The sequence below is a fragment of the Apodemus sylvaticus genome, chromosome 2, assembly GCF_947179515.1.
Source record: "Apodemus sylvaticus chromosome 2, mApoSyl1.1, whole genome shotgun sequence".
In the NCBI taxonomy this organism is placed as follows: domain Eukaryota; kingdom Metazoa; phylum Chordata; class Mammalia; order Rodentia; family Muridae; genus Apodemus; species Apodemus sylvaticus.
The window spans coordinates 181,296,151-181,314,113 of record NC_067473.1 but is presented as its reverse complement, the minus strand read 5'-3'; the positions used below and the strand labels follow the sequence as shown (position 1 = coordinate 181,314,113).

Below are 17,963 nucleotides of genomic sequence, written 5' to 3'. Positions count from 1 at the left end.
CTTTTAAGGGCAAATTTAGGAGATTTTCATACAAGCTAGTTATGGCTGGGATCCTGGAGAACCCAGAAGTCACTATGAAGAGTCCTTGATAGCTATGACAAATGCTCGTATGCTACAATCTCATTCCAAGGACTAGGAGTGGTAAAATGAATAGAACTGACTCCTGTGTACTCAAAATGGAAGCCCTAAGTGAGGCGGCTGAGCTGTGCATACAGGTATCAGCCTGACTTCATACGGAGCACTATGAGAAGCGCTCTGCTCACGCACACTAGTTGTCTTATTATTATTCTACATAACATGGGTGATCTCATCTAATTAGCTGAAGGGTCATTAAACAAAAATAAGCATTTCTGAAGAAATTCTGCTTCGAGACTGCACTATGAAGCCACAGGTGAGTTTCATGGCACCATCTCAGGATTTACAACTAGCAGCTGTGTCATATCTTTCTCTAGACAACGCTGACACACAGTTTACCATCTCTGTGTTCCAGTAAGAACTTACCCTATGGAAACACTCAGAAAACTCATGGAAATCACAAACATACATACAAGTAGTCTGCTACAAGTGTTTTAACTATCAAACAACTGCAACAGCTTCAACAATGTTAAAGGAAAAGTAAATCAATGAACAAACTATGGGCCACACCCTCACAATCCAACCGAGTACTTAGGAGATAGAGTCAAGTGGATCTTATGTTCAAGAGTAGCCTGGGTACAAACGACCAGTGACAAGAAAACATAAAATTACATAGCCGCAGTTTTTTGAGACAGGTTCCCTTTACATAGCCCTGGCTCTCCTCAGACTAATCCACAACAATTCATTCTGTGAAAGGAAGGAGAGAGACGCTGCTACTGTGGCCACCACTAGAGGGAGGGCAAAGTTAAGACCATAAAGTAAAGAGAGTTGAGCCGATGAATTATCTCTTGCCCAGGATCTGGACTACACAACTAAAACCATTTCATGAGTTTCTCTCCCATTTATTTTTGAGAAGGAATCTTGCTGTGTTACCATCTCCCCAGCGTTCATGTATCTTATGCTACTCTTAATTTCTAAAAATTACACACACACACACACACACAGGTGTTTTGCTTGTGTGTCTGTGCACTTGTGTGCCTCATGCCAGAGAGCTGTGGGGTGCAATGTTGGAAACCAAACATAGGACCCCTAAAAACTCAAGTGTTGCTAACAACTGAGCCATCTATCCCACCCCTCTTATCCTGTCTTATTCTAAGTCATCTTTTCAAACACCATTTTTTAACTTATCTGTGTGTGTGTGTGCACATATGTGCACATATGTGCATGAGTGCATGTGATGGTCACAGATGAGTTTGCAGGAGCCAGTCCTTTCCTGGCACATTATAGGACTCAAAGTCAGTGAAGGAGGTTGGCAGCAAGAGTGGCTCTTCCAGAGAACAAGAGTTCGATTCCCAGAACCCACACAGCTCCAGGGCACACACTACCACGTCTGTTCTCCATGGGTACATGCACACACACATAAAACGAAACTCCTCTCAGTCCACAGGATCTACTTGACATTTTACTAGTGTGTATTATAGGGTTCAGAATTCATCCAAGGTGATCATTTATTCCCAATTCACATTTATCCTAAAAGCCCAGTGTGTAGGAGGCACGCATCACTCTGATATTTTACATTTTTTGTTTTGTTTTTTCTGCCTAGGGTATCTCTGTATAGCTCTCACTGCCCTGGAACCTAGAACTCACTGTGTAGACCAGGTGGCCTTGATATCAGAGATCTGCCTGCCTCTGCCATCCAAGTGCTCCCAGCTGGTGTTTTAATTAACATCACAAAAATTTCTCTCAACCAAAGTTCCTCTGTATTAAGTGACACTTCTCGTAACAACAACAACAAAAACTTCACCTGCTTGAAAGCATTCATTGCTTTGCAGCTTTACTAAAGACTCACTAACTCCTTAGCAATGTAGATCCTTCAAAACTCCGACTCCCACTACTCGGCCCCAACTCTGGGCCTAGCTCAACTCTCTGTGAAGTGCTTCCTCCTCGCCTGGATCCAGTCACTTCTTTAAATAGAGAAGAGGAAAGGGGCTAAGGCAAGGCAGAGTGGTGGCCTAGTAAACACAACAGTATGACTCGTCTCCAACACCTAACCCTAGCAGACACAAACCCCACAAGGGCTTATCAGGTCCCTACCTCTATGAAACATCTTCCCAATTCTCCTGGGGCTGCCTAGTGCTCTAGTTCACAGCACAAAGGAACCCAGACAAAAATGAACATTAACCCTAGTTTAAAAATAACGTAGTTCAAGGCCAGCCCAGTCTTCAGATCCAGTTTGGGACAGTCAGGGCTACACAGAAAATCCCTGTCTCAAAAAATCAAAAAAAAAAAAAAAAAAAAAAAAAGCCTTACCAATTACTGAATTTTAGAAACATAGGCCTTTAACCCTTGGTGGCACTGGAAACTGACCCTGGGCCGCACACACAAGCCAAGTATTATAGTACTGAGCTCCATATTCGTTCCTGAAACATCTGAAACACAGTGATTCTTCTGTTCAATCTCCACGTAACAATGAATACCACACTGAAGCACATCCCTTCATTTTAGGAATGTTGTGTTCCTTTCCCAACTGCTTTCTAAGGCTCACAGCACTACCTATGTTGTGTATTTTCATCTGCGGTTCTTTTTGTTGAGGGGGCAGGGTGAGGTCTTACTCTGTCAAAACCCTATCACCCAGAACTCCTGTATGCTGGGATTACAAGCAACCCTGCAATCCTGTATGACTTCTCCATCCATTTTCTTTTTATAGAGATTGAAATACTTGCCAACCACCAGGGGTGCTTTCACACGCCTTTAATCCCAGCAGAGGCGGCTGGTTCTCTGTGAGTTCAAGGCCAGCCTGAGTCCAAGACACCCAGGGGTACCTAGAGAAACCTTGTCTCAAAAAAGAAAAACAAAATACTTGCCAATGATGTCAAAGGCATCCTCTTCCCACCACAACAGTGAGAGCCCAAGGGGAGAAAACTGTTTGCTTGTGTCAAATCACTAGTGTCAGTATCTGAAAAGTCAGTATTACATCTCTGACCAGTTAAATCACTACATGACAATAAAGTCCATGGATAGTTTTTTAAAAAGCTTGAAAGCTATCAAATACTGCTCTTTTTGAAAGGAGTCAAGCATCACATAATCTCTCCCATCCTTGTGAACTTTTTTTCTAAGACAGGAACCGGAAAGAGACAAGACTTCCATGACAGCAGAGGAATGAATAAAGGTAAAGAATGGTGTGTAGGGAGAGAGTCCACAGGAAGCTGTCTTTGTATGGTAGAATCATGAACCTAGCTAATGCTTAAAAAGCAGGGAGATTTCAAAACCTTTCAGAAATGTGGACAAGCGAAGAGGGGCTGGGGCCTGGTGTAAGAGCCCTGCCTCGCGCCTGCAGAGCTCACCAGCGCTGGGGAAGTGTGCTCATCTGTCTGCAGGAGTAGTGCACTTCTACCGTGTTTCGTCCCATCTCTGAGTGTAAAAAAATCTGAGCAGTCATTTAAACAACATTTCGTATTCTGATTTGTCTTGGGCTGGGAATTTCAAGAGCAGATGTTTTTGATTCAGGCCCTATACAGCGTAATTGTCATGAGCTAGCATTTATTTCACCCTCTCAAGCCTCAGGGGTAAGGAACTGTTTATTGGATCCATTCTATAGCTGCGGATAACAGAGCTTAGAAAGGCTAAGAAATTTGACCAGAACTGGGCAGTACTGACACTTAATCCCAGCATATGGAAGGCACAGGCAGGTGGATGTCTGCGTTCAAGGACAGCCTGGTCTACAGAGCTCATTCTAGGGCAGCCTAGGCTACATAAAGAAACACTATCTCGGGAAGGGAAGGGAAGGGGAGGGGAGAGGGGAGGGAAGGGGAGGGGAGGAGAGGGGAGTGGAGGGGAGAGGGGAGGGGAGGGGAAAGGAGGGGAAGGGAGGGGAGGGAAAAGGAGGGGAGGGGAGGGGAGGAGAAAGGAGGGGAAAGGGAGGGGAGGGGAAAGGGAGGGGAGGAGAAAGGAGGGGAGGGGAGGGGAGGGGAGGGGAGGAGAAAGGAGGGGAGGGGAAGGGAGGGGAGGGGAGGGGAGGGGAGAGGAGAGGAGAGGAGGGGAGGGGGGAGGAGGGGAGAGGAGAGGAGAGGAGAGGAGAGGAGAGGAGAGGAGAGGAGAGGAGAGGAGAGGAGAGGAGAGGAGAGGAGAGGAGAGGAAGACAAACATAAATTTGCCATGAGGCGTGTTTTGTAGCTCACACATGTCAGAGCGACATTTGAAGGCTAAGGAAGAAGGACTGCCGTAAGTTCCAACCTAGCCTAGGCTGCAGTTAGTGAGACTGTCTCAAAAAGAAAACCAGTGAAACTTGGGCAGTAAGACAAAGCTAATGAAGGGCAGGGCTCTCCAGTTTATTAAGTCTGAAACTGAAAATACTGACTAGACCTAAGGTACCAACGTCCAAGCAAGCCTCCTGGGATTCCATAGCACAGACACAGTGGGGTTAGGGTTTAATGGGAAGAAGGGTACACGAGATGGCATTGCTATGGGTGAGGATGCACACATGTGCAGGCATGATGCAGTGTGTACATGGAGCCCAGAGTACCGGTAGGTGTCTACCTCAGGCTCCAGCATATGTACGAAGGCAGCATTTCTCACTGAACCCTGACTGAGCTGGGTGAGTCCACTCGCTCAAGGAATTCCTGTTTTCTGCCTTGGAAGTGCTGGAAGAGATGTGAATTTTGTATCATCTGTAACACAAGCTTTGCCATTGTACCGTTATCTACTGTGGACCCCAAGCTAAGGAAGAATTTACAGAATGACAGGCTAATGACAGTCAGTCTAATTTAAACACTAAAGTAACCCACTAAAATATTCAAGAAACTGAGTCAGGTTTTTCAAAGGGATAAGGATTTTATCTAGGCACTGTACTATAAACTTGTAATCCCACTTTGGGGGCTGAGGCAGGAAGGTCTAAGACACAGGCAACAGGAAGGCAAAGCAATTAAATCTCTTTGATCCTTGAGAACTATCCCCCAACCTAGCTGCATCGGAAGGGCTGAATAACAAAAGGAGTCAGCCATCTTCTAGGCCTGCAGCACCCCCGGGAAGGAAATGCAAATGAGATCAAGTGCTGAGATCGAGTACAAGTGCTCAAAGCCACAGCAGTTCTGTAAGGATACATACACACATACACACATACACACACAGCCTTCTAGCTCTATGTCAAAGAGCAGTAATCCTAAGGCAGTCCCTCCCAGACCTGTCACTTACACACAAGCACAGTTTCACCAAGGACACTTGAAGAGTATGGGGTAGAAGGGATTTTGACACAAGGCAGCATGTGAAACAGAAAGCATTTAGCTAGTCCTGTCTCAGAACTACTGACCCTACTCAGCCATCTAAGCTCTGAAACCCCTACTTATATTGTCTTTACTATCCAAATGAGACCCAACTCCACATGCTGGTGGTGCTAAGGAGAGACTGACAAGTCTCTTTGTTTTGGGGCCTGTTTTTTATTTTTTTTTCACATTCCATATGTTGGAATTACAGGAGCAACTACCAGGAAAGATAAGGGCTGTCACAAAAGCTTCTAAATTATATATATTTATATAATATATAAAAATATATTTTTAATACTTTTTTTTTCTTTTGGTGGCTGGAGGGCAAAGCCAAGGTTCTGAAGTGTCTCCTGCTGGCCTGGAACTCCTTCTGTAAAGCCAGGAGCAGCCTTCAACTCCTCAGCTTCCTGCTTCCACTACATACAGCCAAGAAAAATGTTAGTTTATGGGAGAAAAAACAGTGAGAGTTTGGGGTAGAACGTTTGTGTGGCATGCCTAATGCTCAAGCCTCCATTCCCAGAACCGCATACAAAGGGGGAGGGGAAAGAATAAGAAAGAAAGAAAGAAAGAAAGAAAGAAAGAAAGAAAGAAAGAAAGAAAGAAAGAAAGAAAGAAAGAAAGAAAGAAAGAAAGAAAGAAAGAAAGAAAGATAGATCCTATTCTTGATACCAGCTGACATGAAATTACACTTCTCTTTTGGCTACAGGACACGTGCTTCCCATTCAGAAAGGAGGTAGGCGTATTATCTTTTACAGTTCAAGAGATAAAATTTGAGAAGAAACTATAACCATTAAGAAACACTAAGCAAGCATGCCACAGTGACAAAAGTCTTTAAGGCCAAGACTCAAGAGGCAAGTTCCAGGCCAGCCAGGTCTACAGAGCCAGCTCCAAACCAGATGGAGCTACAGTGAGATCTTGTCTCAAAAATAAATAAATAAATAAAATAAAAATAGCAACAAAAATGGAATTAGTAAGCCAAGGCCCAAGGCATCACTAGCTTGCAATGCCCTAGCGTGTACAAGCCCCTCTAGGAGCCAGGGTAATCAATAACCCTAGCCTCAGCTTACTGACGGCTCCACCTCTTATCCAAGAGTTCTGCTTGCACAAGGAGGGGATGCATTTCTAACTATCAGTCCTAGAAGTGAGTGATATCTCTGTCAAATACACATAAGTTCAGATTATGAACTCAAAGGTTAAAGTTCATAGTCATGACACAGGACTGGAAGTGGCAAAAACCTGCAATCCCACCACAAAGGAGCCTGGAACAGGATTGCCAGATGACTGACCGATCTAGTCACCCAAATCATGATTTAACCTCATCTCCTACACAACAACTAAAACAGTTTTAACACTATACCCTGGTTTTCCTTCACTAAATTTCACATGAGGTAAGGAAGAGCACCTACCTAAGACTCCCTAGGCAAAGATGACTTTAAAAAAGAGCTCAGTCCAATCCAGCACACAGCACTCCAGTCAACAGCGACTACCACTTTTCTACACACAAATAAATGAAAGGAAATTCCAAGCTTCAAACTTTAAAAGTCACTGCTAAAAAAACAATGCAGGTTGCCAGCACTGCAATTTACCAGGAAGCAGCACTGCCTTTAATTAGTAAGGTATTTTCCAGAAATAGATTTTATTAAATTTTAAAACCCTCTCAACCAAGCAAGTGAATACATACTATAGCAACAGCCTAACATGAGGGCTGCATACAGAGGCAGAGCAATTGCATGGGATCCAGAACCGCCTTGCCCAGCACCGCAAAAGGTACACAAACAGGCATGCTTCCACTAAAAAGCACTTCCTTAAAGGAAATGCAATAATTTTCCAAGTTATACATAAAAATCATTTTGAATTGACTATTTCCTATATACTTAGCCGACAGGCACGCCTTAAATTTCAAAGCCTTTTGTCTTACAAGTTTCTTCCCCAAAACATATGGGTCCCTTTCAGCTGCTCAGAAGCCTTCTAGCAAGAATCGAAACTAAAACTCATAAAAGCCCCCAAGTGTCAGGAACTGCTCTGAGGCCTAGATGCTGTGTTTTAATTATACTTAAAAAAAAAAAAAAAAAAAAAAAAAAAACTTCGCAAAAAACGTCAATCAAAAATCTTGTATAAGCCACACAATGTATTGGAGTCATCAAAATGAGGCAGACGGCTTGGATAATCCATATTACTGCTCAAATCTAAAACAAGCCCAAACCGTTAAAAATTTACTAATTTGCCTTGTTTGTTTGCAAGGAAAAAGGAAATTCATCTTAGTAATCCCTAAAGCTGTGCACTGAAGAAACTAAAACCAATCACACCAGATAAATTGTGGGTATGGGGGAATCATAACTTGCAAGTGTTTTTTTTTTTTTTTTAATCCTAGATTTTCGGGTTTTTTTTTCTCCTTCTTAGAATTTTTGTCTTTAAAACCACTGACTCACGAAAATATTCTCAGGCCACTGCTCACTCCGACCCAGAGCATTAATTCTTCTAAGTCTTTACATATTTAGAAACTCAAGGCTTCCAATAACGCACGGAATAGCGTTCCCTAGCATCTTGGCGTGGGCAGCAGCAGGTCCCCGGTCATTCCGCTTTGGAATGGAGTTCTCCCGCGGCCGGCTCGGAGGATGTGGGAAGATCCCAGGCTGGATAAGGCACCGATGGGAGGGAAGCGCAGGGGAGGGAGGGCAGCAGAGAGGACCGCAGGAGGCGGATGGGCTGCGGGGTCTGGGAGGAGAGGAAGGAGCCCTCGAGCATGACAAGGGCCGCCGCAGCCATCCCCGGGAGCCTCTCCGGGAGCCGGGCAGGCGGCTTCGGGAAGGAAACCAGGTGCCCGCCCGGTCTCACCTGCAGGGTCACCTCCCGGGGGTCCCAGTGCGGCCTCAGATGCCGCAGCAGGCTCAGGGCGCCGTCACGGCAGCGCTGCTCCTCCTGGTCCTGCACCGTCACGTCGAGCTTCGGCACCTCGGGCGAGCCGGGCGGGACGTGGATGTAATTGGCCATGGCCCAGGCGACGGCGGACACGACCACGACGACCACGGCGACGGCGACCACGAGCGCGGCGGGCGCCGGCAGACTGCTGGACCCTTCCGTCCCGGGGCGCCCTCGGCGGAGGGCTGCGGCCGCTCGGACGCACGGGCGGGCGGCGGGGGCGACGGGGCAGCCGGACCGGGTGCGCAGTGCAGAGACGCCGAGGCAGAGCCGCTCTCGGGAAGATGCCTCAGTGCGCTAGACCTCGGGCAGCCGCGGAGCATGCCGGGACTGGCCTGACGCTAGCGTCACGCCGGGGGCGGAGCCTCGGCTGCGTCAGGCGGCTGGCGGGGTGGCGAACCCCGCGGCACAATGGGCGGGTCTCGGGGCTCTTGGGGATTGGGGTCTCGGGGTGCGCGCACCGCCAGGCACTCCGCTACTGTGGGGTTGGCTGGGCTCCTGCACCCGAAGGGAGTCCGAGTGCTGCCGAGCCTTGCCGAACCCTGCCGAGCACTGTCGAGCTTTGCCGAGCCCTGCCGGGGCTCTAACGAGCCTTGCCCGAGCCCTCCCGGAGTCCGACCGAATTCTGCCGAGCCCTGCCGGAGCACTGTCGAGCTTTGCCGAGCCCTTTCGAACTCTACCGAGGAGCTGTGGAGCGCTGCCCAACCCTGTCAGGCGTCAATGAAGCGTCACCTTTCTAGATCACTAGGGTTGTGGGCTCTGCTGACGTCCTTACGGGATGCAGAAGGCACGTCCTGAAATTACCCTAAATTTAAGCTGTGAGCTTGGCCACAATCCGGCCAAGCTAGATTAATCTGGTCGTCTTGTTCCTGAAGCTGTGTGCACAGAACCACATGCTTGCTTGGTTTAGCAACCAAATTCCCTTTGGCGGTACATAGAAATCACAGTATTTGTGACGAACTTTGGGTAAAGTGAGAGTAAACCGGTAGACAGTGGTGTGATAACTTACACCTGTTATCCTAGTTCTCAGGCGCCTAAGGCAGGATTGCCATGAGTTCGAAACCAGCCTGCCAGTGAGTTCCAGGTTTGCCAAGGATAGTCATCAGCCTATCGATAATAGGGTAAGGCGACTGCAACACTCATTTTAAGGGTCAGATAGTTGACCTTGCTAAGAATTATTCAAAGTCGGTAAAATAGGGTAGAAACTAGGAGGGAACTGGAAAGAAGAATACATCGCTGTCAGGGTAAGTCACAGCGCGTCCTGGGACTCTCAGAGCTACATGAAACCTCCAGTATCAGAAAGGCTCTTGCTCTCTGCCAGTTAGAGAAATATTAGAAACCGGATCATCTACAAGTACTTGGTCCGCCCTTATGCAAGCCTTTTATGACGGAGACAATGGAGGTGACTTTCACATTGGCTTTTGGCTTCCCAGGGGCTGAGTACAGAGTGAACAATTTGTGAATGGTCAAATGTTTTATTACCTATTAGCACACATTTATGTTCTCAGTGAGCCTGCATACCTTTGTAAATCACAAATACGTCTGAGATAAACTTCCTACACTAAAAAGTGGGAAATCCACTCGTGCATTTTTGCAACATTGTAAGTTTATTGAACAATTTCCAGATGAGTATGTGTTTTTAAAAACCACTATGGAAGGCCCTACTTTCAGTAGGCTGAGCACACACCACACACGTACACACACACACACACACACACACACACACACAGTCAGTCACTCACGAGGTGTAGGAGGAGTATTACAGAAAATTAGATTATGTGTTCTGATTGAGACTAAAATAGCAACACATACTTTCATGTTCTAAGTCTCCTTATTAAATCATTACATTCTAGGAATTATATGGAATATTTTATAACTAAAACAACTAACAACAAATTAAAAGTAAAAGTAAAAATATAAGAAAACATGCAAAAACGGACCGAGTGGCAGGCACCTGTAACCCTGGCACTCCGGAGGCACTGCAGATGGATCAGGGATTCAAAGTAAGGAATTCAAAGTAAATATGAGAACCTATTTCAAAACAAACAAACAAACAAAAACACCAATTTCTTTACCTTTAAAAAAAAATGGGTCCTGAGTTCGATTCCCAGCAACTACATGGTGGCTCACAACCATCTGTAATGGGATCTAATGCCCTCCTCTGGTGTGCCTGAAGACAGCTACAGTGTACTCATCATATATATCAAATAAATAGTCTTTAAAAAATGACTCTTAGCCGGGTGATGGTGGTGCACGCCTTTAATCCCAGCACTTGAGAGGCAGAAGCAGGTGGATTTCTGAGTTCGAGGCCAGCCTGGACTACAGAGTGAGTTCCAGGACAGTCAGGGCTATACAGAGAAACTCTGTCTCGGAAAACCAAAAACAAAACCAAAAACAAAACAAAACAAAAAAAAAAAAAAACAAGCAAAAAATGATCTTTTAAGCATCCCATGGCTGATCTGAAACTTGCCTGGAACTCAGAGTGCTATAATTGAAACAAGCCCATACCTACCTATCTCCTCTCTCTCTCTCTCTCTCTCTCTCTCTCTCTCTCTCACACACACACACACACACACACACACACACACACACCCTGCCTTAGACATCCCATGACTGATCTGAAACTTGCTTTGAACTCAGAGATCTCTGCGTGCCTCTGCCTCCTGAGTGCTGTGATTAAAACAAACCCATCCCAATCCCCCTCTCTCATCCCCTCCCTTCCTCCCTCTCAGTCTGAAAAAGAATTCTCACTATTCAGCCCTAACTGGCCTGGAATTTATTAGATAGACCAAACTAATATGGAACTCACAGAAACCCACCTGCCTCTGCACTCCTAAATGCCAAAATTAAAACCATGTGATATCAAGCCAGGAAAAACTCAGTCTTAGAATATTCAGAGGAGCATAGCACTTACGGAGAAGACACACAGACATCAAGCAAGCATCTATTGAGAACATATGCAGCATCCTAAGTCACTAAGGACTATAACTTTAAATAACGATGAGATTCGGCTAAAAGTGAGTTCTGGCAGGAGCACGTGTCCATCTGCTGTCAGTTCTTTGATACCTGAATGAGTCAGAAAGTTACACACCTATAACCTGATCGTGAATGTTTAAAGAACCAATATGAAACCAAGATGTCTTTCGATAAGTTCATTTTAAAAATTATGCTACAGCTATGAAATAAAACTGTCAGCTGGCAAACCATTCATGTCTCTGCTTTTATTTCCGTTTGGCTTGGTTTAGGTTTTGGTTTTTCCTTCATGGTTCTGCATACTGGTTTCTTGGCTGTGCCTTCTCAGCTCATCGGAGGGTTTTACACAAAACTTGTTCCCAGAGGCTGTTCCCATTGCTTCCATAGTACAGAAATTCATGGGGTCAGTTTATTGTTTGTTTGAGACAGAGTCTCAGTAGGTACCCCTAGCTGATGGGGCTGCTCTTACACTTGCAGCTATCCTCCTGCCTCTGCCTCCTATCAGACTTGGTTTGTTTTGGGTTTTATTATCTGCACAACCAGACACATTGTTAATGATCCTGGAGAGAGTTTGCCTCTTCTGGGTTCATCTTTTGTACTAGAACGTTGGCCCCAGGAGGAAAAGGTACAGTTTATCTTATCTACTGCCACATTTCCAGTGCTTAAAATAGTAGCGGTGACATAAATGATGCTAATCAACTGTAAGCCAAGCTAGTAAGCTCTTGACACTCTGCCAGCCCACTGTAAGAGCAGCCTCCATCAGGGATTGGATCATCAAATCCCCACAGATGATGACGAGTGCTTTCCATGGCCAGCTCATCTGTTATCCCCGGGGCTAGTCTTGATTCCAGTGGGTCAGTAAAACTGTAGCACCTTGTGACAAACACCTAAAGGCTATAAGACAGTTGTTAAGACATATGTTATCAGGAAGCATCCAGTTTGTGCCTGTTGCTTCCTTTTTGTAGCTTGGTGAGGGGCTTATCATTCTTGGAATCACCTGCCTCCTCGAAAGCTCACTCACTCTCCCACCTCAAGGACGGATGCCCCAGAAATGTCGATCACAAGGCTTATCCTGGTTCCCCTTTGGCAAACACTTCTTCTCCCTTTTATTTTCTTTCCTGATTACTGGTGATGGTGGTGGTGTCATGGTGTTGTGGTGGTGTGGTAGTGGTATGGTGATGTGGTGGTATGGTGGTGTGGTGGTATGGTGGTGTGGTGGTGTGGTAGTGGTGGTGGTATGGTGGTATGGTATATGGTGATGTGGTGGTGTAGTAGCAGTGGAGTCGTGGTAGTGTGGTGGTGTGGTAGTGGTGGTGGTATGATGATGTGGTGGTGTGGTAGCAGTGGTGAAGGAGGTAGTGTCTTGGTGGCGGTGGTGTCTTGGTGGTGTGGTAGTATGGTAGTGGTAGTGATGGTGGTAGTGTCATGGTGGTGGTGTTATGGTGGTGTGGTGGTGTGGTGGTGTGGTGGTGTGGTAGCAGTGGTGATGGTGGTAAGTGGTGGTGTAGTGAGGTGGTGTAGTGTGGTGGTAAATTCAGGTACTGTCAGGCAAATCCAGGCTCAGCCCAGGCATCTTGGCCTCATTTCTTGCAATTAATTTTCTTTTTTCTTTTTTCGTTACATTATTTTACATTTTGCAGTTTTATTACATTGTCTTTATTTTCTGAGGGGAAGCTTGTCGGAAGCAGAGGAGAACTTGTGGAAGTCTGTCCTCTTCTCCTCCCATGTTGATCCTAGGGAGCGAACTCCCTTCATAAAGCCTGGTGTGCCTGTGACTGCTGAGACATATTGCTGGCCCCCATTTCTTTCTTTCACACACGATAAAACGTCTTTAAAAATCTGCTCTGTGACACCCACATCTCGCTGTTAAGTCATAACAATTATGCCGTACATAAAAGATGAAGGAGAGTATTTATAATGTGTTATGTAATGAGCATTCTGAGTGAGGGAGAGGACGGATGACCGAGTACAAACCCAGAGGCTCAAGCAATAAATTTTTTAATTATAATGGAGTTCGATTTCATTCCCAGAGTAACAACAGAAAGCATCTACTGAAGAAAATATTCTGTGCAATCAAATTATACAAGCATGTCTAACAGCTGGATCATCTACCCAAATTGAAAACATGTTTAATTGGCTATTACCCAGAGGACTCTGAGTCGACATACATACTTCAGAGGTGCTCACACATTCAGGTTTGTTGCTGAGCTAGTCTTAGTACTAAGAAGCGAGCCAGCCTGGATGGCCACTGAAAGACAAATGTAGAATCTCGTGAGTTCAAGGCACAACCTGTCTACATAGTGAGTTCCAGGACAACCAGAGCTACATAGTGAGGCCCTGTCTGTAAGAGAAATTGTAATATTTGTAGGAGAAGGAAGTAGAAATCATCGTGTTAAGTCAAACAAGCCAGAAAGAGAAAGGCATGCTCTCTATGTTGATAAGGGGGGGGGGAATGGGAAGGAAATGGGGGGGGGAATGGGAAGGTTGAAGGAAGAATCAAAGGGAGGTGAGCGTGATGGACCGTGGGGGGAGGGGAATGGACAGAGTGGGGGAGGGGAACAAGCTAAAACACCATGAAATGGCACATGTCCATGAAGATTCTAGAACAATACCCATTTCTTTGTATGAAAACCCCCAAATTTAATTTTAAGGGCGAAAAAAAAAAAGGGAAGAAGCCTCAGCTGAAGAAGTCTGCACCTGCTCTGGGGAACAACCGGAAGATCGCCCGAGGCAGCTGGCTGCCTATGGTCTGCACCACCAACCTCTGAGACAGACCCTGTGCCTGACTGCTGGGCTCACAGTTGAGGAGCTAATAATGCTGCCCTGTGGGGCAGGGCTGGCAGGGCAAGTCTTGTCTTGCCTCTTTCTCAAGTTCCAGGCCTCGGAGGATAAATTTACTTCTATCAGATCGCCCTCTAAGAGCAGAGAGCTATCCCCTCAATGATCCTAAGCAGTGTCTGTGTATTACAATTGGGGATTTGACAGAACAGAGAAGAGTAAACTGTCCCCAACTTTATTAAATAATCCACAGGAGGCTATATGAGCTGATATCTGTCTGTAATCCCAGCACTTGAGAAGGGGCGGCAGGAGAAAACTTTGGCCTCATTAGACCATGTCTCAACAAACAAACCAAATATAGTAATAAGACCAAATTAAATATATGGGGGTGGGGATATAGGGGAATAAACTTTCTGGGTTTGTGCTTAAGATGTATTTATTTTTAGTTTATATGCATAGGCATGTTACACGTACGTATGTATCATGTGTGTGCCTGGTACCCATGAAGGTGAGTAGTAGTGCATGGGATCTGGAACTGAAGTTACAGTTGGTTGTGAGCTGCTGTGTGGCTGCTGAGAACCGACAGGTCCCGAGCAAAGAGCGGCAAATGCCCGTAACCGCTGAGAGCTCTCTCCAACGCCTTGCTTCTGTCACTTGTTGTCACAGCACATACCTTAGAGGTTCTTGTGTAGGAACTAAAGCTGGGGCTCTTCACATGCTAGGATCATGCTTTGCACATTCTAGGATCTTGCTTTACTACTGAGTGACAAAACAACGCGGGGGAAATTAGAAATATCTTGTATTTTTTCCCTCTCTTCTCTTTTCCTTTTCTTAACCAGCACATCCCACACAGATTAGGTAAGTGCTCCATGATGAACTACATCCCCAACCCTAAGATAATTACATGAATAATGAAAAAAGGGCTGCCTTATCAAATTGAGAAGCCACAAACGGTAAGACGGCACAGACCCAGTACATACAGGTGTTTCACTGGTGCAGGGGTAATGGTTTTGTTGGTCTTTCATTGGCTGGCTTGAGGCTGACCCTGTGTCCCCAGAATGACCTCCAATTCAACTTCTCCTTTCTTAGCCTCCTAATAACTGGACCAACACTTGGCTCGATGAAGATAATACCTGTCTTTATATTAATTAAATTAAAATTATCAGGGAAATATTCATCATGGGAAGGTTGTGTGTTATTCAAGAAGAGTGTTATGAATTGTTTCCAGAGAGTTCGGAACATTTAGTTTGGCAGTTCTTACTGTTGCCATTTAAATGACAGAGATGGTCTTGTCATGATGACACAGACCCTGTAACCCCAGAACTTGGGGTCAGGAGTTTGAAAGCATTCTCAGAAACATAGTGAACTCAAGTTTGGGTTATGGAAGACCAGGTCTCAGAAAAAAAAATTTAAAACCAATAAACAAACATATATATGTGGATTAAAAGTTCAAATGTGGATCAATTTTCTTCTTAGTTCTGTATACAACAGTAGCGAAATATTCCACTTCAAACTCAACAATACATGGTGCTATTTATATACCTACCTGGTTCTTCAAAAAAAAAAGTGTTTGAATAGCATTTTGATATTTTGAAAAAAATCGATTTCAGAGAAACTGTGTGTGTGTGTGTGTGTGTGTGTGTGTGCTCGCGCGCCTGTTACTGGGGTGAGTGGGTGCTACCTGCGTGCCCACCCTGATGCTAAGCACACGGGGTGGGAGGGCCGCGGGGCGTGGGGCTGCTGTCTCAAAGGCCAGACCCTGCTCCGCCTTGACCCGGAAGCAGCTGCTTTGCTCTCCGGCTCTTTGAGGACCATTGTGCTGCTATAGAACTGAGCATACTTCGGTTTCCCAGACGATCCTGGTCAGCAGAGCAGTGTCCCCAAGGAGTTAAAACTCCCAGGACGACCTGGTGGTCTTCATTCAGACTGTAGGATGCCAACTTGGTTACTAAGATCCTGTTTAACATCAAAACACACCCACCCACACACTCACACACACACACACACACACAAGTGGTTGATTGTCAAATCTTTAGAATAATGGCCAGGCTAAATAACAGCTTTGGGGTTGGCTTTTGTATGGTTTGGAGTTAATTTGGGGTTTGCGGTTTTGTTGTTGTTGTAGAGACAAAGTCTTTCTATGCGGTCCTGGCTGGCCTGGTACTTTCATTGTAATCCAGACTTGTCTGAAATTCATACTCTGCCTTAGCCTCTAGTACTGGGACTATGGTCTTGAGCCACCGCGCTTGACTTTTAGACACATTTGCTTTTAAATAAGATCTCATTTATCCCACATGGACATCAAAGTTGGTTGTATGTGGTTAGGAATTTCTGATCCTCCTGCCTCCACTTCCTGAGGACAGAAATTACAGAAGTAAACTATCACATGTGGTTTATGTGGTGCTAAAAATTGAACCCTGGTTTTGGCCATACTAGAAAAGCATCCTCCAACTGAGCCTTGTACCCAGGTCCCCAAAAGTGTTTTAAGAACTTACTAAGTTTTTGTCTTCAACCAAATACTTTTCAGTGGCCAGCTTGAGTATTTTGCTGTTATTACTAGGTAGCAGGCAGTGTAGTATATCCACAGAGTACTATCTGCGTCAATGACACCCCAGGCAGGAAGGGTGGATTTCTACCTTTTCCCAGGCAGAAGGGGAAAAGCAACATCAAGGGCTTGCTGTCTCTGGCTCTTTGTAATGCACTAAATCTGCTCAAGTTACTCTTCTTTTATTCCCATTGTACTTTAAAGCCACCAGTAACACGACCCAAAAGAGTACAGGGAAGAATGAGAAGTGGCGAGGCTGGCGGTTTATCAGAATGCCTGCAAAGTCCTGGCAACCAGAGTAGACGCGGAAGGATCCTTTGTGGAGTGAAGAGTCCACAGACACATGAAACTCTGGGGGTTGCTAACGAGTTAAGTGAAAGACAATGAGCAGAAGGTGTCCCTATTCACTGTAGACTTGCATGATAAACTGTCAAGCCTGGGTAAGTACTAAAGGACAGACTGTCAAGCTTCCTGATAACAGCTACTCAAAAGAGCTTAACATACAACAAGAACAAGGGCTGGGGGCAGAAGTCCCGCTATCTTAGTTAATGAACTTTCGCGTTGGTGTTAGTCCATGAGCCATAATGAGGAAACATTGGATTCCATCTCTTTGGACTTCAGTAAGATGCGATTCTTCGCCTGTGTGAGAGCTCACTAATCCCGTGCGGCCTGAGAGCCGGTATTATTAATTAGAAGGCCAACTGCAGCTCTGGTGCAGATGTAAGAGACCACAGTACAGATGGCATGCAACCGTGGGGGTTTTTAGCATAGATGTCATGAGTTATTTTACAAAAACAGTGGATTTCTACCTATTCCTACAACTCTGGGACAATCCTCAGAAAGAGTGTACATGTTCTTGATTGAAACTATATATATTGGAAACCAATACATAAAAGGTGGACAATGTTCAGATCTTCAGGTAGAAAAAATAAATAATAGGATTCAAGAGATAAGCGGGAGACACAGACTGGCAGAAAAAGCCAAACAATATAGTATCCTAATTTATTGTCAAACAAAGAAAGAAATGTGTGTCTCACGATAGAGAAAAGCTAATTTTGTTTTGAGACATTGACTTTTGAATCCCTGCTTGCGTGGAATTCGAGATTGCCCGATCTTGGAGCTGGGATTGCAAGTGTGGGTGGGTGTTCCTAGAAAGCAGCTGTGTCTGCGAAGGCTGATGGGCCAATCAGAGCCGCTGTGCTGTGTGGAGAGGTTGGAACATTGTGAACAGAGCCCGGTTACAATTTGTCTTGGGTGATCTTTCATCTGATAAGTAGCTTTTCCTCATTCTCCTCTGTACTGGACCTAACATCCTGTAACTAACATAAAACAGCCTACTGATAAGCAGATAAAAAACAAACAAACCCAACTTTGAATTTTTGCCAAGTTTTGGATAGTGTAAAAAGAGCCTACTT

At 45.3% G+C, this 17,963-nt stretch overlaps 1 protein-coding gene across 1 annotated transcript in view; it reads right to left on the bottom strand.

Annotated features, from left to right (window-relative positions):
* Positions 1-8,535, bottom strand: part of Etnk1 (ethanolamine kinase 1) — a 41,354-nt gene extending 32,819 nt beyond the window's left edge. The window contains exon 1 of the mRNA XM_052175236.1: positions 8,169-8,535. Within this exon, the coding sequence (XP_052031196.1) occupies positions 8,169-8,324 (156 nt within the window). The 5' untranslated portion in view covers positions 8,325-8,535. The remainder of the gene's footprint in view (positions 1-8,168) is intronic.
* Positions 8,536-17,963: the final 9,428 nt, after the last annotated feature.